Source organism: Sprattus sprattus (assembly GCF_963457725.1).
Source record: "Sprattus sprattus genome assembly, chromosome: 4".
NCBI lineage: Eukaryota > Metazoa > Chordata > Actinopteri > Clupeiformes > Clupeidae > Sprattus > Sprattus sprattus.
This window is the reverse complement of record NC_137923.1, coordinates 38837362-38863130: the sequence shown is the minus strand read 5'-3', so window position 1 is coordinate 38863130 and position 25769 is coordinate 38837362. Positions and strand designations below refer to the sequence as shown.

At 40.3% G+C, this 25769-nt stretch overlaps 2 protein-coding genes and 1 pseudogene across 3 annotated transcripts; 2 read left to right on the top strand and 1 right to left on the bottom strand.

Annotated features, from left to right (window-relative positions):
- Positions 1-3898: 3898 nt before the first annotated feature.
- ctss1 (cathepsin S, ortholog 1) lies at positions 3899-8268 on the top strand (the record flags this gene model as incomplete). Its single annotated transcript, XM_080836875.1, has 7 exons — positions 3899-4024; positions 4142-4264; positions 4711-4863; positions 7089-7313; positions 7460-7625; positions 7845-7950; positions 8172-8268. The coding sequence occupies 7 exons, from the start codon at positions 3899-3901 to the stop codon at positions 8266-8268; spliced, it is 996 nt and encodes a 331-aa protein (XP_080693001.1).
- Positions 8269-9133: 865 nt separating this feature from the next.
- Positions 9134-16566, top strand: golph3l (golgi phosphoprotein 3-like; the record flags this gene model as incomplete). Its single annotated transcript, XM_080836544.1, has 5 exons — positions 9134-9239; positions 10434-10641; positions 12367-12498; positions 14676-14790; positions 16136-16566. The coding sequence occupies exons 2-5, from the start codon at positions 10462-10464 to the stop codon at positions 16564-16566; spliced, it is 858 nt and encodes a 285-aa protein (XP_080692670.1). The 5' UTR covers positions 9134-9239; positions 10434-10461.
- Positions 16567-17971: 1405 nt separating this feature from the next.
- LOC308363507 (cathepsin S-like) lies at positions 17972-25047 on the bottom strand (annotated as a pseudogene). The gene is made up of 9 exons: positions 25035-25047; positions 20269-20334; positions 19873-20005; positions 19480-19602; positions 19224-19376; positions 18898-19122; positions 18504-18669; positions 18247-18349; positions 17972-18071 (listed from the first exon to the last, which is right to left on the bottom strand). The product of its transcript is annotated as a cathepsin S-like (transcript).
- Between the last annotated feature and the right edge of the window lie 722 nt (positions 25048-25769).

Sequence of the window (25769 nt, the reverse complement as noted above, 5' to 3'; positions counted from 1 at the left end):
CAATATTTTCACTCTCTCTTTACTGTCTTTATCCAGAGCCACTCTTGTTCACTCTTCTTTCCTTACTTTGTTTCTTCCTCCCTCCTTTCCTTTCTTCTTTCCTTCTTTCTACTCTTCTTTACTTTCTTCTTTCCTTCTTCCACTCTTCTTTCCTTTCTTCTTCCCTTCTTCCACTCTTCTTACCTTTTTCTTTTCTTCTTTCCTTCTTTCACTTTTCTTTCTTTTCTTCTTTCCTTCTTCGGCTCTTCTTCCCTTCTTCCACTCTTCTTCTCTTTCTTCACTCTTCTTTCCTTCTTCCACTTTTCTTTCCTTCTTCCACTCTTCTTTCCTTCTTACACTCTTCTTTCCTTTCTTCTTTCCTTCTTCCACTCTAATTTCCTTTCTTCACTCTTCTTTCCTCTCTTCTTCCCTTCTTCCACTCTTCTTTCTTTCTTCCACTCTTCTTTCCTTTCTTCACTCTTCTTTCCTTCCTTCTTTCCTTCTTCCACTCTTCTTTCCTTCTTTTACTGTTCTTTCCTTTCTTCCTTCCTTCTTTCACTTTTCCTTTCTTCCTTCCTTCTTTCACTTTTCTTTTCTTTTATTCGTTCTTTCTTAACTTTTGCATTTCATGCACTGGTATTTCCTTCAGGAAGTGCATTTTCTAGTTCTTCTTACCTTTTTCTGCGATTAATTCAGCTCGAACCGCTTAACTTAGAAACTCCATTCAAACTTTGGCGCATAGGTCTTGTAAAGGACACTTTTCTAAACTTTATACTTTTTAAGATATTAAATAAAAACTAATCTAAATTTTCCCATTGACTTACATTGGGCCATTATGACATCATAATAGGGTCTTTAAACTGGCTTGCACCTGTGCTTCACTGACACCTGTGCCAAATCCAAGGAACCTCTTCTCTGTCCCTCTCAATTTAACTGTAACTAGGAACATTAAGACACCTTCTATTCTCTACTTTTTTTTCTCTCCATCTCTCCATCTTTCTCTCTATCCCTCTCAGTCTACTTTCTCTCACACTCAATCTCTCTTCTTCACTCCATTTTTATCTCCTTTTTTTCAATATTTTCACTCTCTTTTTCTCTTTATCCAGAGCCACTCTTGTTCACTCTTCTTTCCCTCTTCCACTCTTCTTTCCTTTCTTCACTCTCCTTTCTTCTTTCCTTCTTTCACTCTTCTTTCCTTCTTTCACGCTTCTTTTTTCTTCTTTCCTTCTTCAACTATTCTTTCCTTCTTTCACTCTTCTTTTCTTTCTTCACTCTTCTTTCTTTTCTTCTTCCACTCTTCTTTCCTTTCTTCACTCTTCTTTCTTTTCTTCTTTCCTTCTTTCACTCTTCTTTCCTTCTTCCTCTCTTCTCTCCTTTCTTCTTTCCTTCTTCCACTCTTCTTTCCTTTCTTCTTTCCTTCTTTCACTCTTCTTTCTTTTCTTCTTCTTTTCTTAACTTTTGCATTTCATGCACTGGTATTTCCTTCAGGAAATGCATTTTCTAGTTCTTATTACGCGTACCTTTTTCTACGATTAATTCAGCTTGAACCGCTTAACTTAGAAACTTTGTTCAAACTTTGCTGCGTAGGTCTTGTAAAGGACACGTATGCTATGTATTTTTCACTTTTCTAAACTTTATACTTTTTAAGATATTCTCACTCTCTCACTCTTTCAATATTTTCACTCTCTCTTTATCTCTTTATCCATGGCCACTCTTGTTCACTCTTCTTTCCTTCTTCCATTTTTCTTTCCTTTCGTCTTTCCTTCTTCCACTCTTCTTTCCTTTCTTCTTTCCTTCTATCACTCTTCTTTCCTTTCTTCTTTCATTATTTCACTCTTCTTTCTTTTCTTCTTTCCTTCTTCCACTCTTCTTTCCTTTTCTTCACTCTTCTTCCACTCTTCTTTCCTTCTTTCACTCTTCTTTCCTTCTTTCAGTCTTCTTTTTTTCTTTCACTCTTCTTTCTTTTCTTCTTTCCTTCTTCCACTCTTCTCTCCTTTCTTCACTCTTCTTTCCATTCTTCTTTCCTTCTTCCACTCTTCTTTCCTTTCTTATTTCCTTCTTTCACTCTTTTTAATTTTCTTCTTCCTTTCTTTACTTTTGGATTTCATGCACTGGTATTTCCTTCAGGAAATGCATTTTCTAGTTCATATATTTTTTTTCACTCTGATGTTTCCTGTGACATTTCAACTTAAGTATTGTAGCTATCTATATATATGTTTACTGGAATACTTTCTATCATATGTTTATGGAATTAATGTTTTTGTATGTTGTTAGAAACATTGAATGAAAGCAGCAAAAAGGGAACTATAGACACAACACCTAAAAATGACAGTTTGACAGTTTGAAGAATTACCACATCTGTTTTTGCAGCAATAGAAGATGTGGTTATTAAAGGACTAAAGTTCAGACATATGCTATCTACTGGCCTGACCCCTTAGCTCACCTCAAGAGGAACTTAATTTGAATCAGATCTCGTCAGTCTAAAAATGTATGCCAATAAGTTTTAATAGCTTAATTTGAGAGTTAAGAGGAGACACAGAAGTCGCATTTATTGAATGTGTACACACTGGAAAATGTCCTCCAACAGAACAGTAGAGAATGAGTTGACCATGTCATATACAGTGGGGGAAATAAGTATTTGAACCCCTGGTGATTTCACAAGTTTGGCCACTTGCAAAGAAATGTGTGAACTATAATTGTAACGGTAGGTGTATATTAACAGTGAGAAACAGAATATCAACAAAAAAATCCAGAAAAATGCATTTTATAACATTTATGACTTTATTTGCATTTGATGCAAAAAAAATAAGTATTTGAACCCCTAGCAAAACTGACTGACAAAAATGACTTAGTACTTGGTGGAATAACCCTTGTTGGCAAGCACAGACGTCAGACGTTTCTTATAGTTGGTCACCAGGTTTACACACATCTCAGGAGGGATTTTGTTCCACTCCTCTTTGCAGATCCTCTCCAAATCTTTAAGGTTGCGTTTTCAATGGGAGGGAATGAGGGAATGAGGTTCAAGTACATGCGCTTCCTTGCGCTTCCTTGAGCAGGGGGACCTTGCGAGTGCTGCAGTACTTCAAAAAATTACGGCGTGGTGTGTTGCCAATGGTTTTCTTGGTGACTGTGGTCCCAGCTGCCTTGAGATCATTCACAAGCTCCCCCTGTGTAGTTCTGGGGTTATTCTGCACCTTTCGAATGATCACTGATACCGCACGAGGGGATATTTTGCATGGAGCCCCAGACCTAGCACGATTAACATTTGTTTGGTGTTGCTTCCATTTACGAATAATCGCACCAATAGTTGTCTGCTTCTCACCAAGCTGCTTGCCAATGGTTTTGTAGCCCATTCCAGCCTTGTGCAGGTCTACAATCTTATCTCTGACGTCCTTGGACAACTCTTTGGTCTTGCCCATGGTGGTGAGGTTGAAGGTGTGAAGTATGATTCTTTGGACAGGTTTCTTTTATAAACGTCACCAGTTGAGATCAGGTGTACCTTGTTAGACCTAATGAGGACTAATCTGTGTGCTTCTTGGGCACATAACTGGTCATTATGAGCCAGCATTCTTGCTGTTTGCTTGGGGGTTCAAATACTTAATTTTTGCATCAAATGCAAATAAAGTCATAAATGTTATGACATGCAGTTTTCTGAATTTTTTGGTTGATATTCTGTTTCTCACTGTTAAAATACACCTACCAATACAATTATAGATCACACATTTCTTTGCAAGTGGCCAAACTTCAGAAATCGCTAGGGGTTCAAATACTTATTTTTCCCACTGTACTTACATTTTGTCTTTTCTTTCTCTCCTCTATATAATAGTAATTTCATAAAAGGATCCCACATGATACTAACACTGCTTTAGTTGTATAGGTCCTGAAGAGAGGGAGGCGTATTTCCTGCTAAACTCCAAGGATGCTCCACTTTTGGAGCATCTCTGTCTTTGCCTTGGAGGCTTTTTGCCACCTCTCCTGTGCCCTCAGCCTGAATGGCACATGGGACATGTGGAAGGCTGAGCACAGCAAAGTGTACCCCAACCAGGTATAAATGACCTAAGCATTACTCTCTGGTGCATGTCTATGTGTGATATTATGCACAACACCAGAAAGATTGTTATACTGTCTTTCGTCACTGACGTGACATTTACATACATTTCAGGCTGAGGAGGCCCATAGAAAGTTGATTTTGGAGAAGACCGCTCAAGAGGTGCTGAGACACAACCAGGATGCCTCTCAAGGCCTACATTCATTCATGTTAGGACTGAACCACCTTGCTGACTTGGTAGGTTATGGGTAAACCTGACGATTTACTTCAATTGCTAAAAACTGTATGTAATAGAGCTGCCATGAATTTGTCAATGATATTTCTAGTGGTAGCATGCATCACAAATGCCACTGTTTGGTAAAGGAGCTAACTTCTTATGAAGTTGTGACTTGTAGTTGCCTTACTTAACCAGCAGAGGCTGTTGTTTTTACTAATTTTGCAAAGCATTCTGTTAAATGTCCCATCTATCTGTCATAGAGTTATAAAATAGAACAACAGACACAATCCATCAAAAAAGGGAATTGAGAAACTGGGAACTGGATCATCCATTTTTCTTTTTTCTAACCAATAATCAACTACTCTTACTAAAGATATATCAAACATATTCACTAAACAGAAAATATAATGGTTTCATAAAAAGTAAGGTAAGTCTTTCGGTTTCTCCTCAATCTCAATCTGTCCAGACCACAGATGAAGCCAACAAAATGCTGAGCTGTTTAAAGCCAGAGGACCCCTCCCTCCATCGCAACATGACCTTCACCCCACTGATGGTTGGACCTCTTCCTGAGAAAGTGGACTGGGTCAAGAGGGGTCTGGTCAGTGAGGTGCAGAATCAGGTATAACCCACATACACGTGGCTTATAGATACTAGATCTGCTGTGCCCTGACCAATGGAGCAGTCCACTGCAAGTCAACCTGTGGTTCTTCATACAAGGACCTAACTTGCACTTCTACTGATACTTAACTTGCACTTACAGCATTAACAGTCCTGCACTTTGTTTTGTATTTCTTATGTAAAATAGTATTTATTGTTACGCAGGGTCTTTATTGCTCTCCCTTATAAGTTGCTTTGGACAAAAGTGTCTGCTAAATGGAATTCAGCCTCCCTCTGATTTTCTGTCTTTAATATCACCTATTGGACATGTTTCCTATGAACATAAAAGCTTTTCAATGTGCTTAACACATAGTTGATTACATAGTTGGTGCATTTAGAGTAGGCCATAGTTGAGGTCAGTGTGATCTCCTGAGGCATTTGCGTCTGAAGGCTGGGGATAATCAGTAGTGTGGCACCAGCCCGTCCAAGGCTGCGTCTCAGATAAAACACTCTTCCTGGAATTAGTTGTTTATCATGAATTGATAATACAGTAACTCCTGTATAGGCCATTACTCATAAACTAAAGTAAAGATGCTGTAAGTTCTAAAGTTGTGTTTTTGAATGATGCCAACTCTGTAATAATTGTTCAGGAATTATTGTCAGAATCGTTTGGACTTGTCACTTCTTATATCTGAATCTACAGCTTAAAAGAAAAAAGAATAAACTACTACAATTCTTATCAAAAACATTTTATTATCAAACTCCTTGACTGTAACTATAGGATTTTGGTCTAACATTGCAATTCAAAAACTAATATCAGTTTTATACAACCCAGCATTTTACAATACTAGGTTCTCAGAAATGAATGAAAGTCAATGTGGATCATATGATGTATTTAGGTTTCCTCCGGTAGGAGGTAACCTATTGTTATCGTAGGTATTATTATTCTTGTACCATGGGAGTCAATGGCAGCCCCTAGAACCATAAGGTAACTTTTTGTGAAATTTGGCACACTCATTAAGGACAGTCCCTTCTTCATTCACACCAAGTTTCATGGCTCTCATTACACCACTCTAGCGCCACCAACAGGTCATAGTTGGACTTTTGTAACACACGCAACTTTTGAACCGTATGACCGATTTTCAAAAATGAGGTAGCCTACCATTGGATTCCCTGGATCAAGACGAATTTAACCCACCCCATGGCGTCAATTTCCGGTTTTATAGATTATCCGCTATTTCCGGTTTTATCAAAAACCTTTGAAAGCCTACTCCTCCTACAATTTTTGGCAAATCTTCTTCAAAATCACAAGAGATGATCTTTAGACCTAGCCTCACAAAAGTTACGATTTAGAATTTTGATCCTCACAACCGTTTGTCCGGTACAGCCACTCAAATTCAGCAGAAAAGGCGCCAAACAGGAAGTGAAGTCATATCTTGGCAAATCTTTGAGAAATCAACACCAAACTTGATATGTCACTGGAAGACACTACAACATGTTCCCATGTGCAAAGGCAACTTCATATCTTGAAAAATGATTGATATAAAGCAAATTGGATACATTGTTAACGCTAAAATAATGCTTTACACATCAACAGGTCAAAAAGTGATACTCTGATTCAATCACAAGTTCATGTGAGGACACTTGAGAATGTTTAGTACACAAATCTGAAAAAAAGTTGACTGTAAGATGAAAAGTGGATTTTTGGTGAATATTTGAAACATGCATGCTTGGCTAATTTCTAGGTTGATTTTCAGTAGAAGGTCTCTCTCTCTGCTACTTTGCTCCTCCGCGCGTGTCTCACACACTCAGTCTCTGTCTTCACACACGCGCAGACTTGATTTTACGCACACACATTCTCTAGGACACACAGCTTGGTGTCACACACATACATTCTCACAGACACACAGGGTAAGCGCACACACACAACCTCCACTCAGTCTAAACTTCAAGGCAAAAGCATTGTAAATGTTGGGTATGAAATGTAATATCCCATTGGCAAGTCTGCAGCATGGATTTTTCTATACAGTGACAAATTGTCACAAAATTAAATTGTTCCCTGGTTCGCAATGGTTGGAGGAGGAAACCGCCATCGCCATCGCATATATTTTTGTTTGTTCTTAATGGCAGAGTGTCTTCCCGGTGAGATATAATATACTGTGGTTCCAGAGCAATAAATTCCTTCCTACTCTTGAAAATGTTACATCCGGTAAAATCTGTTTGTTATTTTGTTGGTGTCATCCGCAGGGAACATGTGGTTCCTGCTGGGCATTCAGTTCTGCGGGTGCTCTGGAGGCCCAGATGAAGCACAGAACGGGCCAGCTGACTCCGCTTAGCCAACAGAACCTCGTGGACTGCAGCATCGCCTATGGCAACCACGGCTGCAGGGGTGGCTACCTGAGCAAGTCCTTCGTATACGTCATCCAGAACAAGGGCATCGACTCTGCGGGGTTCTACCCTTATGAACAGAGGGTGAGTTAGAGTGAACAGTGACATCATGGCGCGGATGCTCTGCACATCTTCTATTTATCCCTGCTCCAGATAGTTATCAGTGTTTATAATGCTCTTGATTGGCTAAATTGGGTCGTTTGCTTTACACTGTCTTTCTGTGTCTTAAGGAAGGCAAATGTCGCTACTCCATCAGAGGCAGGGCAGGGTATTGTATGGATTTCCGCATTCTTCCATCAAGGAATGAGAAGGCCCTGCAGCAGACAGTTGCCAATATTGGCCCAGTGTCAGTAGGAATCAATGCTATGCTACCATCCTTCCATCACTACAGAGGAGGTAAAACTGCTACTGCTACTGTCCAGATATGGTCAATATCTCCATTGAAAAGGGTATCTCTCCAGCAGTGTACCGTACTGCCACGTTGATCATTAAAAAGAAAAACATTTAGCCCTTGTCTCCCTGATTTGCATTCCAGATCAATTAATACTTACCTACTCTTGAAAAGGTTACATCCTGTGAAATCAGTTGTTTTTTTTGGTCTGTTTGGTTCCCCAGGCATATACAACGATTCACAGTGCAACTCAAAGATAACCAATCATGCTGTTCTGGTTGTGGGCTATGGCACTGAAAACGGACATGACTACTGGCTGGTTAAGAACAGGTAGTCAATATTTTGAAGCTGTTATTTGCTAAACATATCTCTTTTCGTTTTGACATATATCTGACTTAAGAGTAAATGTATGATGAAACAGCTACAATCTGTGACAAAATATGCTTTGCCAACAATACTGTGTAATAATATGCATTAGAATGGGATGTTAATTATGTAAACTTTATCCATCACTGCATATTTTCACTAACTTGTGATTTTTGTGAATTTAGTTGGGGAACAGCCTGGGGAGAAAAGGGATACGTACGAATGGCCCGCAACAGAAACCTGTGTGGCATCTCTAACTTTGGCATTTTCCCAAAAGTCTGATGGTTTACTGTAGCCCTCCAATTCTTCCATGAGTATAAACTCCATTATGTATTTTATGAAATATTGTTTTTACAATTTATAAATCTAAAATTGATAAACGTATTTTTTTTTTTACTCTACACTTAACTGTCAGTAAACCACATAATATGGCTACCAGTGATGTGTGGTGTGATTTTTGTTTATGAATGAGGCCTACATACAGGAATGCAGTTGCCTTATGTAACTGTGTTGCCTTATGTAACTGTGTAGTTGTGGCAAAAAATCAGTGTTAAACGTGCTTGAATGGGAGAAATGTGGATAACATGATGCGTTTTGACAGGAAAACAATGACAGGTGGCTGTGATCAGATGCTAGTAGTTATTATCTAGATCCGGCTAAAATGTAGGCCTACCTTTGGTTTGTAAGCGGCTATCTCACTTGCATTTTGAAAATAAAACTATACTATTTATAGAAAACCCTTATGTACCACTATTTTGGTTTGAATAATGCATGGCTGTTGCCATTTTACTTTACCCCTTAAAACTTGCATGCAACAGTTGTCCTTGGTCACTGTTACAACTATGTCCCCGTCACCGCCACTGGCAGTGCATTTAGATGAGGCAGTAAATGAGCAAAGCAAGGAATGTCCTTGAATTAGTGACGTTAATATGGAGACGAGAGGTAGCCTACCTATGTTGCAATTAAAATGAAAGCAGTGACGTTTGCTGATTATTTTTTTTTTGTTGCATCAAAGCGCTGCATGGCATGACAAAACGTGTTACAACTGTACCCGGCCCCCTTTCTTCAAAACTGTACTGAATAAGACCGGGGGCGCTGTACTTTTCACATCACATCACGGAGGCAACACTTGCTCTACTTGTCTGGTAGTGGCAACAGAGACACATATTTCTACCTGTCCTCCTCACACGGTGAGCAGGTGACTTCTTCTTGCAACCGGACATCCATTTCCCTGCCAAAGCTAAGTTTGCCTGGTAAGGTTATTTGGAAGGATCAGGGAATACTTATATTTTCTCGCTTTATTCTGGTAATGCTATTCAAGGTTTAATACGAAATACTAGCTAGTTTTATGTTGGTTTAGTGACCCATCGTAGCTATCTCGATAGTTAGCTAGCGATAGCCATCCTGATAAGTTAACGTCTCACCGACGTTCACGTAAGTTATATGAGGAGAATAGGTGAAATCATCTCTTGAATTATCGGTTAATCAACCGTTATTGAGGTACCTACTATTTCTGCAAATCACCGGTACAGTTTATAACACACAGTTTTGTTTTGCAAACTGTTAATCAGGTTTTCCTAGCATGGTAAGCAGTTTGGATATACAACATATTACGTGTCGTTAACTAAGTTTTAGATAGCTAAATGTTGAAGCTGGGTTTAACAGACCTGTTGCCTATGTTAGCCATCTCGCTACCTGTCAGCCGTCATATCCTAAACAGAACATGCTTAACTGTTTGTTGCAAATATGTTGAACGCCAACTTGATTTATAGTCATGATGATTGTTGTCGATTGCCAGCTGACTGATAATAACCGAGCACTTACTTTTTAAGACAGTTGTAATTTACCGGGAGCTGTCTTGGTTACCTAGCCTTCGAGGTTGCTAGCCACATTAGGTTCATTTTGCAAGTCGTGTTACGATAACAGCACACAATTCACAGTTATAACTACAGAAAAGCCAAGAACACTGCACTCATACAATTCGCATTACCTCAACTGTTGGTTTTTTTTATTATTATTTTTTTAAGTGAATTGTTCTCTGTTGAAATTACACACAAGTTAGATCACGGTACACATGCATTACTTCCGGATAGTCGCTTATTTCATTAGCGTCACGTTGACATTAATATTGGTCACGTAAGACAACAAGTTGTTGGCTTATTGTCACTTCAAACAGAGGTCCTTTTGGCCCTTTCTCTTTAAAACATCGTTGAAACTTGATTTGATTAGTGTACAATGAAAATAGGAATTCATGTGTCAGGAATCCTGGAGTCAGCTTTGCATCCCAACCAGTTTATAAAGTCCAACGACCCCTTGTCAAGGGTGTTATTGTGTTTGGAACAGTTGAGACATAGATCTTGATAGTTTGCACTTGCTGAACTGCTGTTTAAAATTACGCTGCCGCTTGATTTAAGTATTGACCATCAATTCTTCACCACTCCATCCAGTTGAGCTCAGGTGGTCCTGGCTGTCAGGATGACCACCCTCACCCATCGAGGCAAGCGTGCGGACACGTCAACGGTTGACAGGAACGATCTAGAGGATGAAGACACTCAGGGTGGGACTCACTCTGAGGAAGAGAATGACTATGACTCTAAGGCCCTTCGGCTGACGCTTATGGAGGAGATCTTGCTGTTAGGCCTTAAAGACAAAGAGGTACGGTCTGTGCAAGAATCTTTTAGTTATTGCTTCTTTCGTCACTTTTTTTTGTAATAATAATAACAATGAAATACATTTTTGGACTATCGCTCAGATGTTGTTTACCACCCATGTTGCATCATATAAAACTGTATTGTGCCTGTATGTTCTAATTTAGTTTGAAATAACAGCTACACTGTTCTTGCTTTGCCAGACTGAGGTTACCTTAGATTATCACTCTAGGAATGATTTTTTTTCCCTATCAGCTTTGGCAGGGCTATAAGAATCTCAGCTTTCAGTTGAGACATTTAGATAGCATGTGTGGCCTGCGTGTGTGTGCTCTATTGTGTAAAGAAAAGCCGTTTCATGTTTAACTCCATTGAGGGACCAATCTGGTCTAACAGGTAGAGTACGTCAGATGCTTACCTGAAGGACTTCTCAAATCTCTATTCTCAAATCTTACATATTCTCATTCTTTGGCCTGTGCCACATATAAGTCTGAGCCATCACAATTTTTTATCTTCTTGGGTGTTGGATCAATGTTGGACGTTGCCAAGTTGTGAAAATCAGGGTCGTTCACAAGGCCCTGGAAAACTCTCCTTTGATTTGGTAGTATTCCACTACATTCTGACATAGTTTAGTTAGCTTGGAATGATATCCCTAATCTCTTCCTAAGGTCAATGCAGACAAACAAACCCCATATTGTTCTGTCTCAGACACATCCTACCCTTCATTCTGCCATATCTTGTCATAGGCATGTAGAAAGTAGACTTGACAGGGTAGAGAAATATCAAAAGATTTTACACAGCTATGTATCTTCGGAGATGAACGCTGACATAACCAAAGAATAACAAAAAATGTCTTCCTCGGTTTCTTTGTTATTTCTGCCATGATGTCCATACAGAGAATACTGCGCTAGCTTCCTCTTATATGTAGTGCATGAGTCTAGTTGTTGTTGCTTGATGTGGCACTATAAAGCATTACACACCAGGAGTGCTGTGGCAGTGGCACAGACACCATTCTCTGTATTACAAGACAGTCTACCACCAAAATTATTTTGAAGCTGTTATTTTAGAGTAAAATTGTTGCATAATGTTACTTTAACAGACTGGAAATATGAATAAAGTAAGAATCTAAAGTGATGTGCACACACAGGTTGTGTAAGTACAGTGTGAAGCATTTGCTAGAGGGTCGGTAGAAAAGGTTAAGAAGACACTTCACACATCAGTCCAATCATGTTAATTAGGCCTGTCATATACCTCAAGGCAGCCAGATAGAACTGGCCATGCAACATGCCTTTTGTATCCCTAGCTGGGTTTCCATCCAACTACTTTATCCTAATTTTGAGCATTCAAATAGTGAGCAGAAACGGCTGAAATTCGCATAAGAAGAAATTGAATGGCTGGCAGGGGCTGGATTAACTCTCAATTCGCATAGGTAAAATGAAATCTAAGATTGATGAAAACAGGTTTATTTTCATCAACATGAGGTTTAAACTGGATTCAGGATTTAATGACATGGTTTCATTAATGTTGCCCAAGAAGACCACCTCAAGTTAGCTGTTCATAACTCCTCCTGTGATAGTAGAGAAATCATTTTAAAGTTGCTTATCAAAGCTGATGGAAACACAGAGAGAGTTCCATGCCAATTTTTTTATGAATGCGCTAAGAATATGGGAAAGTATTGGATGTAAACCCAGCTTGTGTGTTCTACTTGCTAATGCATCCTCATCTGCTGTTTTAGGGCTATACGTCATTCTGGAACGACAGCATCTCTTCTGGGCTGCGGGGGGGCATCATCATTGAGCTGGCCATCAGAGGGCGCATTTATCTGGAGCCAATAACCATGAGGAAGAAGAGCCTCCTAAACCGCAAGGTTTTCTATCTCACTCTTTCACTCACTCACTCTTTCACTCACTCACTCACTCACACACTCATACATCAGCATCAAGAGACGCCAATGTTTAGAACTTAGTTCTTGTTAACGGGGTAATGCCTACTGGCGGCGTCTGATACACATTTATTTATTTTTCTTGAGCAGCAGTTCTATAGAAATGGCTTGGTTTTCAATTAAATCCATTGATTTGCCGTCTTCAACTATTTGAGCCAGATCTTTTAGCAATATGGGTTTACAACATGACTTCTTTTTCCTTAGCAACTGTTGTCGTTAGTAAACAAAACTAGTGGCTACATTTAACAAACTATTGTTGCCATCACCAGCAACCACTGATCCCTCCTCTTTCCGGTTCTTAGTTTTCCTAGCCAAGAACACATGAAAGGCGCTCTGTGGAGCCATTTTGTTTTGTCTGTTTTGGGCTACTACTGGAACATAGTGGTGCAACATTGCAGACACTGTGATAGAGGACCTTCACACACACACAAACACACACACACACAAATACACCATATTGTTTAAGCCTAATATGAAGGGCTCATTCTAAGCGTACGAAAAAAACACAACGATTTGTAGTTACCTTTTAATGACATGGTAATATCTTTCTAGCCACTGTAGAATGAATTCGCACTGAATCGCTGTGTTTCTGCCATTGTTAAGCTTGGGACTTGTTTTAACCGTTTTGACTGGATCACTGTTAATGGATGCTTCAGAGTACTGAATGCTGATGCTTCGAACACTGCTGGCAGTGGGTGTTGGCCTTGAGAGAAATTCCCAAAGCAGGATCACAAAGGAATTCAAAGAGCAGCGCTCCAAATTTAGTTGTAGGCAAAAACAAGGACAATACTATTTGTGTTTCTTCCATTGTTAAGCTTGGAGCTGTTGCTTAATAAAGACTAGTTATCACCGTTTCGACCCGCTGGCAGTGGGTGTTGGCCTGGAGTAATTCACAAAGCAGGATCTATCTGAGCTTTTACTGTTTAATAAGGTGCGGCGCAGCTTGGCGTCACTGAGAAGTTACGGGCAGGCAGCTGTAAAGTGTGAGTGTGGCTTTTACTGCAACAAGCCGGTGACTCTGAATATACACAACTGACATCCCTCTTCACACGTTTACACCATATATGTTTTTCTACCACTTTGTCTGAATGAAAACCATTAAGTGCTGGCTGAGGTTTTGGTTAACCTATTGTGTGAAGATATCTTGGAAGAATTTTGCCGTCTACACACATCTCATCATGCGCGTAGGTCACAACATGCAGGCTTATGATCGCATCTGAGCCCACTACTGTACAACACACACACACACACACACACACACACACACACACACACACACACACACACACACACAACCACATGTCCATAATATGTTCGTGTGGTGTTTTGTATTGCATCGCTTTGTGTTCTATCAGAAAACACACACTCAGAATGATCTTTATTTGTATGTAACCTAAGACGTACGTCTACTAGTAATATTACGTAAGGTTACAGATATGAAAGAACAAGATGTATGTAGTAATGATGACCGTCATAATGGATCAGGTTGGTGATCTCCATTGGCTACGGTGTGGCTTAGAGCCTGGTGAACATGTAGGGATTGGAGGAAGAAAAGTTATGGGCTCTAATCTCCAGACCACAGAACTCTAACTCGTATCATCAGACCCTAAGACTGCACGAGCATGAGTGCTCACTGAAGTATCACTTTCCATTTATTGCTCAACATATCCTGTTACGTATGACGACGACAAAGAAGTCCCGATGGGCAGCAGCCAGCAGGTAATAAGCAGGCAGTCGGAGTAAAGTTGGTTCAGCAAGCGGGAGCTATGTTATTTCCTTGTGTGTCAGAGCACTTGGCGTCAGTTGAGGTCATACTGTAGGTCACCACACTTGCGACATCACTTTAAAAGCCAACACCTTTTTTTGTATCGTAAAATGTTAACATGAACTAAAGTTTGGTATCTTAACACAGCAATCTACATATACACATCCTTTTCCCTGGCGTCTGTATGTGTTTAATTTGACATGCAAACTCAGTGTTATTGCGACAGCAGGTCTACATTTGTTTGGCTTAGGCGTGTGTTTGCTGTGTGTGTGTGTGTCAGAGAGAGAGAGAAAATGTGTTTGTCTGTGTGTAAAGGTGCGACTGTGTCCTGTTTCAGGTGTTGGTGCGGTCAGAAGCTCCCACGGGGGACGTGCTGCTGGATGAAGCCCTGAAGCACATCAAAGCCACGCAGCCCCCCGAGGGTGTGGCCAGCTGGATCCAGTTACTGACAGGTCGGTTGAGCCCTCACAGGGAAATGCCAGTCTTGTGTTCCTCCTCAAAGGGACTAATCAAATTTCACCAACTCACAGCCTTATCACTGGGAACTGCTATCACAGAGATCTGCCAGACATGCGTCAAAGAATTACCTGACACACTATAACCAAGAGGCCTGCTTCTCCAGAACTATTACTCACTGGAAATTAAGCCATGTCAGTCAGTGGTCATCAGAAAGAAAAACCTATCACATGTTAATCAAACATCTTTCAGCCCTCTAATAAGACATAATGGTGTGTTCATGAGAACCTGGGAAGTGGGAAGGTTCAGACCTCTAAGTGGGAAAATACACCTGAACACCTGTCAAACTCAGAACATCCCATTCTGGAACCGAGACTTTTTTTGAGGTTCGAGAAGTATGTTTGACGTCACTCGACGTGCCAACGTTTGTGGTGGTGACAGATAAAAAATGCATTTGCTCTGCGCACAAATAAGTAATTTCATTGTTTATCTGGGTTGTATTCATTAGCACAGGGGATGGTGAGGTTAAACGATACTTAGCAGTTTACTTTTGTGTAACTAACATGTCAACCTTCTGAGTAGTAAGCCTACTTTAGTTAACTGTCAATATTGTTGCCTGTTTGTTGTCATTATGTGAACATTCTCAACTCGGAAGTGGGTTGTTTTGAAATGGGAACTTTCCCAATTCCCAGCTGCCTGAACACACGACTAACTTGTTTTGTGTGCCCCGTAAAGAGAATGTCCTGCCAAGATGTGGAAGCTCTACTTGCTGCCACATCAGTTTCTTATGGGAATTGGGATCAATTGTTAATCTTCCAATATAAATGGGAAGATTCATAATTGATCAGAGATTCTTGGCTGGCTAAGTCAAACTTTACCAGACCAGACTCAATACAGATCCAACCTCTCATTTTCATGACAATTGCTGTGCTCCTAAGATTTAATGTAATATTCATCATCAGTGTATTAGTCAGTTATTTTGTGGTCATGGAAGGATTTGAATAAAGCACAAAATGTAACATTAAGGTAGCCATTGTTTGATCTATTCCTCTTCTCTGTGTGTCTTAGAACAAACCACTGCTGGGAATGGAAACTTTACATTTGATATTTCTGTGGTCCAGATATTGTTATGCTGTAACATTACTGACATTACTGTGCATTATTGCTTTACAAACATCTGCTTTGGTCAGCATTGGTGGTTTAAAACCATGTGAATGTGAGAGGAATGGACATGGGTCAAAAAGTATAAAATATACAACAGTACGAGTGAAGATACTGCTCTTGTACATTGGTCTGTTCCACATGCTGACTTGTGCTCCTGATGTGTCTGCCCCCTGCCAGGCGAGACATGGAACCCCATGAGGATGCACTACCAGATGCGGAACGTGCGCGAGCGCCTGGCCAAGAGCCTGGTGGAGAAGGGCGTGCTGACTACCGAGAAGCAGAACTTCCTGCTCTTCGACATGACCACGCACCCGCTGAGCAACACCAGCCATAAGGAGCAGCTGGTGGTGCGGCTCCAGGAAAGCCTGCTGGACCGCTGGGCCGGCGAGCCCCAGCGACTGGCCCGCCGGGTCCTGGCGCTGCTGGTGCTGGCCTACGCCTCGGACGTGCTTGATGGGAGCCTGAGCACGCTGTCGGACGAGCAGTACGAGATGGCCACAGCGCGCTCCAAGACCGTGCTAGAGAGCGAGCCCAACACACAGGCGGGCAAGAGCTCCTCGCCTGCAGATGAGGTGATCTGGGCCGTCTTGGCCGCTTCCAACATCTGAGGAGGGATCTCTGCATGTGTGTGGGTGTGGGAAAGGGGGTAGTTGGTGAAGCGGCTTTACCCTTCCCAAAACATAACTCCAAGTGGCAATGCACTCCTGCACTCTGTTTGGCTGCAGGTCTACCAATGTCTTGGTAGTGCTCATCCAGGAGATGACGCTACCAGAAGAGGAGAATGAAGGATTGGGAGGTGTGTTTGTGGGTTTTGTTTTTTTTTTCCTTTAAAAAAAAAATGAGGTAACTTATTTTTCTATTCATGATCCGGGGTCTTGGGGGTCCTTTCAACTCTGAAGAATGTACCAATGTAAAGCTTTTATATTTCTGCACCATTATAGACTGTATATAGGTAAAGCTTTTCTAGGGGCCTTTTGTATGATTCTGTTTTCTACATCATATTTATGTTGAGGGCAAAGTCACTTTCCGCATCGTACGGAGATGACTGGATCATAACAAGTACTGTCCAGTTTGTATCAACAATCCAGCATTTTGTTTTTTCTCATTCAGAAACCTTGTCTTAACAGAAACAAGATAAATACACCAATGTCATACTTAACAGATCCACTGGAAGATATTACATTTGTAAAAAGTTTTTTGGGGGGCTTTAGATACATGCATCTGCTTTTTTGTTTTCAAAGGAAGGCAAAACAAGCCGTGTTTGGCATAAATACTTAAGCTACATGACAACTTAAAAAGCTGAATGCTCTGCATGTCAGTCCTTCACGAAGTTAATAAAGCTTGTATTTTGGAATGTCACTAGCATTCTCACAACAGCTTGCCTCGTCATTCTTGAATATTTGCTCTGATATCACTAGGTCCTTGGGCATTGAAATGTAGAGACCATGGTGTCTCCATTTTCACAAGTTGCAACTATTACTAAGGTAGTCTTGTGGCAGACAAGTCAGGGCATAGAAATATCAATCTGAACAGGAATGAGTTCCAGAATGACAGGCCATGAAACTCAAACCTGACAAGCATGTGAGGTTAGTTTGTCCCATTGACAGAATACCCTAAACAGTGCAGTTATAAGAAAATAACTGCAATAAAGTGGCATTGATTGGCCTTGGCTGCTCATGTTAGACACACAGGTCATTATACACTGGCATTCTGCTGGATGGGTGCAAGAATGAAAGGTTCCTGGTGTATTCAAATTGATCACATACACTCCTGCATGGGCCACGCTCACCCACATGAAGACCTGATATACTGATAAGAATAAGGCTGGAAATTAGCAGGAAATCATCAACCCTGCATTGAATAGATGAACAGAACGAAGTGTGGTGTAAGCTGCAGTGACAATTACACCTGACCACAAAATTGCCAATAAAAATATTTATTCAATACATTTTCCTTTTAAAAAAGAAATACAAAAACAAAGATTAGTCAATATAAAATCTATTTTCTTTAAGCTCACATTATTGGGTAACAGGGGTAGAGGGCAATTCCACACTCATTGCCATTGTTCCTCGCAATCTTGATGTAGCCCTTTTCACCATAGAATTTGCTCCAGCTGTCGAAGGAAAGGAAGCGGTTTCAAAATAATTATAAAAAAAAAAAAAAAAAAAAACTCAACAATGTGGCAGCCTTGTGGCAATTTAGACAGGGACAGGTAAACTGCCTCAGACCTCCCCTAGAGAGCACAGAAAACATTCTTTAAATGTCTAGAAAGGAAGAGGCCCACAGACCTGTTTTTAACCAGCCAGTAGTCCCGTCCCTTTTGGGTGCCATAGCCAACTAGCAGCACTCCATGGTTAACATCTTTGGAACACATTGGATCCCTGTACACTCCTGTAAAACACATATCAAGGAACAGCAGTTAGGGGATTGACTGTAGGGGGGAATAGTTGCAAAAATGAAATAGTATTCACAATTATGTTGTTCTCATTAGTGCATCACCATTTTAAATTTGACTAATCAACCATCCATTACAAACAGAACTTACCACTGCGGTAAAAAATGAACGTCAGCCGCGAGGCATCAATAGCAACAGCAATTGGACCGATGTGGGCGACAGCCTCCATCAGTGCCTGTTCATCCCCCTTCGGCAGGCATTTATAGCTGGTGCAGTTAGCAGCTCGGTAGCGGGGGTTGTAGTGGCACTGGCCTTGCTATTTAGGAGAAGGGGGAGGTAGGGGATACAGTTCAACAGCATCTGTACTCATGATGATTCAATAAGGCATTTGTTGGAGCACCATTACACTGGACAGGAACAAGCAAATAGCTTTTGGGGAGGTCATTGAACCTCAAGATGTTTTGCGACTCCCATTTTACATCTGTCCATAAGTGTATGTGTGTGTGTGGGGGGGGGGGGGGGGGCAGACAAAAATGGAACCTACTCTGCCCTCATATGGATAGTCCTTCTCTGATTCAATGCCTTGATTGTCGATCACATAGCGAAAGGCATTGGTCATGAAGCCACCGTTACAACCGTAAGTCCTGTACTTTGAAGCACAATCCACCAGGTTCTGGGCACTCAGTGACACTAAAGTTCCAGTAGTCTTCTTCAGCTGCCCCTCCAAAGCTCCTACAGCACTGAAGGCCCAGCAGGAACCACATCTTCCCTAAAAATTATGAGCACACAAAAGCAGCATCATGTTCACAAAACAGTCAATTCAAAGACAAGTCTGTTCACAGGAACGGGTCCACAAAACACATTACAAACCTGCATCTTTACTTCAGTCACCAAACCTGTCGCCCTACAATCGACAGACTCCGGCACGGACCTCTGAAGAAACCAAGGCCGGTTACGTGGGCCTAGTTCCAGTTCCTGAGGTTCCAGAGTGCTGGTCAGCATGTAAATGATCTCCTCTGGGGCCTATTGCAGAACAGAAGAGCACCATCAAAAAAAGCAAAGCCATCTGGATTTGAATTAAAAATACCATTTTCATAGTAAACTGCGACCCAAAGATGCATTTTACCAGGTCACCCAAATGATTCATGCCCAGCTTGTATGTGTGTATGCCAAGGGAAGCCTCCACATTATGTTCCTCAATCATATTGAAATAGTCCTCCCAAATTCCACGCCTCTTAATCTCCTCAATCTGTGGACAAGCAACAAGTTTAAATGATCATGGTGAAGTTAAACTATAAACCATAGCCAAGGACAAGCACAGGAGGAAGTCAGATTAGGACGAGATACTTGAGGCATCCATGCTTTACTGGTCAATAGCCCAATTATGATTTTAACAAATATAGAAATAAAATGAACTCCTGGTTTGACAATCCTTTATATCCTGTGTATTATACTTGTTTAAAAAAATAAAAAAAAAAATCCTATAATTGCTTTACACATTTTCAATGGACAGGCCTACCTTGTGACGATAGAATTTTCCATGAGTTTTCTTCCAAACCATCCAATGTTCGTCTAGATTAGGATCAATCAGGGCCACTGCGGTTCCGCAGAACAAGGCAACCAACAAGCTCCCCAACATTTTGAACCTGAATCTAGGATAATTTTAAAAGTGATACTACAAGGCAATGCAATTTACTGAAACTTACATACAGAAACTCAAATCAAACAGATAGAGTTGACGCCACAAAAGCCAGTCATTCCAATGTAATGACCTACAACAAAGACCTTATATGTAGGCTACCTCACTGCGAAAAATAAATAAACGGTTAGAACCGTAATTATTTTTGCAAATCACCGCAATATATATTTAAAATAAACCTCAGGTTTCTCATTTGCGAAAGAAACAATAGCTCACCTTTGTATAAGGAGCAGAAGCCAACGAGGAGCCTGTGTTTGGATCCACTTTTATCAGGGATGCGATCTGCTTATTGAAGATAATGGAGTCTTCAAAACGCACCTGTGTCTGGCGTCCATCTGATGCGCAGGTGAGAAGGATTATGGCGCTTCGAACAATTACACTGATTGGCTAGTTTATGTGTGATATCAGTGGTTTTCTTTTACAGTTTTTTACAATTGTTAAAACACATTCTTGAAACAGCCACTCATTTTCTCTAAACTCTTAACACAAAACCTCATCTTCAAGCACTATTTACAAAACCTCTGAATTCTCTTGCAAAATTAAACTTTCGCCTCAAAACAGTTTTACCTGTGCTCAAAATCAAACACTGCTGTCAAATCATAAACAAAGTGTTCAAAATTGTATACACTTTCAAGCAGTCAGTAAACAATACACCAAAAAATTGAAAACACACTGTTCAAAACATATAGTTCTCAGGAAGAAGTAAAAAAATGTTTACCTCAAAACAAATTTCATATTTATCTATCATTGACTTTTGATGAATGAAAACATGTTCTCTCATAGTAGCTATACAAATGTATCAGAAATTACTACTTTGCTTTGCTCTAATTTGTGTTGGTTCTTTCTCCTTCTTGTACCCCTATAGTACTGTACCCTGCATCTCACTACTCACAACTCACTTTTGTTCTTTTGCAACCAGTCAAAATCTATTGAGCAATCAGTATTGTTACTGTACCAAACAGAAAGCACAATGTTCAGGGCCATACAACTTGTTTATATATTGTCCTTATACAGCCTACAATGCACTGTAGGCCTACTACAATATACACTACCACAGTAAAAGGGACACAAATCAAAGGAGTCAACGTGGTGTTTACTTGTCCTCCTCCCCTCACATTGTTTCTTCTATTCATTCTTAGACTTTCTCCTTCCCACCTTCAACAACCTGTTTGCTCCCTAAACTGGCTCATATTGGTTGTGTCACATCATTTGATACAAGTTAAATCAATTTTGAGTTGTTGTGTTCAATCAATGACATTTGTTCTCAATTTGTATTTGATTGTTGCCACTCGTGTTTACCAGTATGGATGACATGTGAATTAGAGGGCAGAATGTGTTTTAAGACTGAGAACGTGTTTAGAGTTTTGCTGAAAAGTCTAAGTGAGACCTGCAAATTGTGTTTTACCATGATAAACAGTTTAAGGTATTGACAACAGACTGCCCAATTAGCTACATGAGTTCATGCAACTGAGAACTTTGTTCAGCAAGTGGGTTTTAGTGTTTTAGCAATTGTAAAAAACTGTAATGTTTCGATGAAAGACCTGCGTGCGTATGCGTTGGCGTGACATGGTGATCAGACAATCAGTGTTTCCATCAGCTGTTTTACGGGAATTAAAAATGTACCCTCAAGCGAGGAGTTGTGAACAGCTATGGGATTTTAGACGTAAAGTTGTCAGGGCAACTTTAATGTAAACGCCTTATAAAATTGAAGAAAAAAAAATGCGAATTTATGCGCAATGGTTTCCACCAATTATTATGCATGAAAAGGTGTGCAATGGGTTTGAGGTAGGCTACGTTTTCTCTCTTTGTGTGGGTGTGTCAGAGGTGTAACCCAATCAGCAGCGACGGCTTTACAAACTCTATTGTGTTGGAAAAAAACACTGCACATTCCAACTGAAGTCCTTTAATCAAGATAAGAATACAATTTTGAAAAATGAAACATGTTTACACCGATTTCATCAAGCTTCGAAAACTCTTCTTATTGAACTCCCTTATTAAAAAAAATTCCCTCTAAGATGCGCTTGCGTAACACAACAGGATGTTAAATAAACGTTTTGCTACATTTTGTCGGGGCTGTCGACGGAAACGTAGGTAGGCCTATATAATGAACGTTGTCGCCCTATACATGTCTATGGTTAAATTAATGTCCTACTTTTCAAACGTGTCACTGCAGTATCTATTGAACACCAGCAGAGGGCAGTGTACGCCAGTTTAGTTAAAAAGCTGGTGTGCAACATTTTCAAAAGAAAAGTGTTGATGACGATTCTATACACAGTCATTGATGTTACCTAAAATGTGATGTATCCGGAAAACCAGTTTAGTCTACTTTAGTGAAATGATAACGTTGGTTAAAATGATTATATGTGTAGGGTAAAATTTTGATGTTCATGTATTTCACAAGAGCCACATTGTATATTTCTTTTTTTGGAGTGTGCCTTGATGTGAACAACTGTACTGATGTGTGCTTTGATACGCAAGTGTAATTTCATAACTTGGGCTGCATTACAGATACATTCTCCCCCCCCCCCCCCCCCCCCTTCCTCAACACCTCTTAACTTAACTGAACTTAACCCCACAACCCCTATTACGAACACCACCACCTCTGTTGTATAGCCTATAGTTCCAAACACCACCGACAACTTATTGTTATTATTTTATTATTATTAGTGCCTCTCACATCACGCTCATCAGGCTAGTCACAAAACAACTCTTAGCTGCCCCTCTAAACGCAATCCTCCACTCATGTCTTTGCCCTTAAGGCAGGGTTTCCCAAAGTGTGGTGCGCGCACCCCTGGGGGTGCGTGAGCTGCCTCTAGGGGGTGCGCGAGAGGAAAAATGTAATGGTGGTCTAATGGTCTAATAATTAATATTATATGTAATTTTCAAAAATGTAAGTAGGATTTTTCACAAAATGAAGCCATGAATTATACAAATTTCCTTTGTAAGATTTAAATTTAGAATATAAAGACGTACAATTTAATAAAGATATGCACTTCAGCTCCTGCCGCCAGACTGTCTTGTACGTACACACTAGCTAGCCCTTGCATGTGCCGCTAAAGTCAGCTAACTTCATTCATTCAGCAACATTCACGCAAATATGCTTAACTGGCTAAAATGGGGAAACTGTCAGGTGGGAGAGATTCCGCTAGAACATTTTTTTGCCGGTCACTTTAGTTTTAATTTTCCAGACATTTTAATGATAAGCCAGTCAAATATCTATTATTGCTTCTATATGAGCCTATTAAATAAAACTGACGGCAGGCTATGTAGCTTTAAGAATGACATAATCAGGTGTAGAATGCAACAGGTTTATTTGACAAAGTTTACAATGAAAAAAACAACAACAACATGATTGTCTGATGCACCTTATAGCCAAGGGAACGTCACTCCATTCCGACCTAAACGCCCGAGACTTCGGCCTTTTCTATGAACATATAGCCTATGGCTTCAAGTAGGCTATTACTGTTTCATTCTCATCAGACGGTTCAGTTGCGTTTGGCCTCCGAAAAAAGCTTATAAGGCTAGTCTGCTTGGCCATGTTTGATCCTTCTCGCTCAGTTCACTATAACCGACGGTTTGCGCTTTATTTAAAATGCAGCATATGCGTGTTATTGAATTACTTTCAAACGGCAGATAAGCCTGTTCCTTCAAACATAATAAGGGCAGGGCATGTTTGCTTTATGAGCCTAAATATTAGGGCTATTCTCAAATGTCCGACAATTACCGGACAACCTAAACGCTTTCAGTCATAAAAAAAGAGTGAGAGATCGGAGGCAAGAGAAACAAGGGTCTGGTGATCAGTTGTGATGTCTAACTTTATTGTGCTTAATGTAACCGCTGTGTATGGTTAATTGTAAATTAAATATGATGAAATCTGCCTCTGAGCCTGTGCGTGTGTCCTCGCCATCCGTATTGCTCTTTAAAAGTGACGCCTGAAATGTATTGAAATTTTGTTGCAGTGTTTCATGGCGTTTTCGCACCTGTAGTTAGTTTCCTAAGTTAGTTTCCTCAGGGATTCAAATTATACGATGGTCCAGTTGCCCCTTTGTTCGGTTTGTGTTCATACTGCAACATTTAACAGCGGACTAAATCTTGTAAACAAACGCCAAGCGCGAGCAAAATGTCTCATAGGTCTTAATGCGCCAAAAGTAGGCTCAGTTGCTTTTTTTTTTTTAAGGTGTGGGTGATTGGGGGTGCGTGAACACGGTCGGGATGTAGAAGGGGGTGCATGGCCTAAAAAGTTTGGGAACCGCTGCCTTAAGGGATCAAAGAATGTCCACCTTTATTTTTACATTTTTGCCTCTAAAAGCATGGCTTTGTGAGTCAGTGAGATTGTTGGTTAGAGAGTGCAGGAGTTTGAGTCATGCATTGCTATGGCAACATTCAGTGGAATTCAGTTCAATATTATGACACCAAGCCCTGTTATGGTGCAGGGCAGTGCAGTGGCTTTCATGCTCAACCTCAAATCAAAGTTGTTTTGTTAGAGGGACATTTGACTTCTCTATTCATTTCAGTTAAATAGATTTTAAATGTGTAACTCTGGGGACATTCAAGTACAGCGGCTTAACAGAAAGCAAAACAGTCCAGGTAATGTTCTCATGTAACAGGGATATAAAACCATCTGATCATTATACTTTGCACTCAATCTGACTTTAAAACCCTTCAAAAAGCAAGTGGACTAAGGGTTAATACGTTGCAAATACCAAATTACAACAATATTATATGGAGTGAGCTCTAGAAATATATTTTTTTACAGATACATATTAGATGATGGATTAGGCTATAATACATTGGATGTGTCTACGCTGTTCTCTGCCGTTCCACATGACATTCATCACATTCAGTGGCTGATGGTATATCTGCTAACATAAGTATGAATTCTCATCAATAAGTACCCTATAACTTTATTTGAACTTGATTGTTTTTTTGTTGTTGTTTAAGAGTGCTGCCAAAAAACCTCAAGCCCCAGTCAACATGTTTACATGAACCTCCCATGTGTGCAATGTATGGTAAGGGCTGAGCTGATTTTGGGAAGAGGTACAATGTTTGCATAGTGAGTTTTATGAAACACCTTGCCTCCCTTCCAACAGTTAGAGCTTGAAAGGCAGGCTGTCAGAGACATAGACAATACAAAGAGATGGCAATCGTAAATTATATGCAGAAACTAGTAGGAACAGGCCCTTCATGGTTCTCCACCTTCCAGAGTGAAAGAGAAAAGCCATCAAGTGAAAAGGTCGATTCCAGATAACCTGAATATCCGGCTCTGTCTTTCTCCAACAAGCTTTTTACAACAAGGGATTGTTTTCCCCCACTTTTCGTTAATTGGAATTCTTGTTTTTTTGCAACTCAGTTGACAAACCTTCATTTTGTTTCAGAAAACACTAAACAAATGTTATAGCCTATGTGGTAAAACCTGTTCTGTCCTGGTCTGGTAATCTGTCTGACTAAGTACTATGCTGTTTCTGTTGTTCTGTTTTATTTTCATAAATAACTTAGACACTTGTATACGGCACTTTGTTATGTATAAAGTCAAAAGTGCCGTATACAAGTGTTACATGTAAAGCAAAGTAAGTACCATAAGCACAGATTGTGGATAACCGACTCTAAAGCACTGACATTCATTGACATAGGTCTGACATTCGTAGACATATTGCGGTTCCCAAAAAACTCAAAACTGTTGTGCAGTGTTAAAAGGTGATTCCATGTACATTTACACC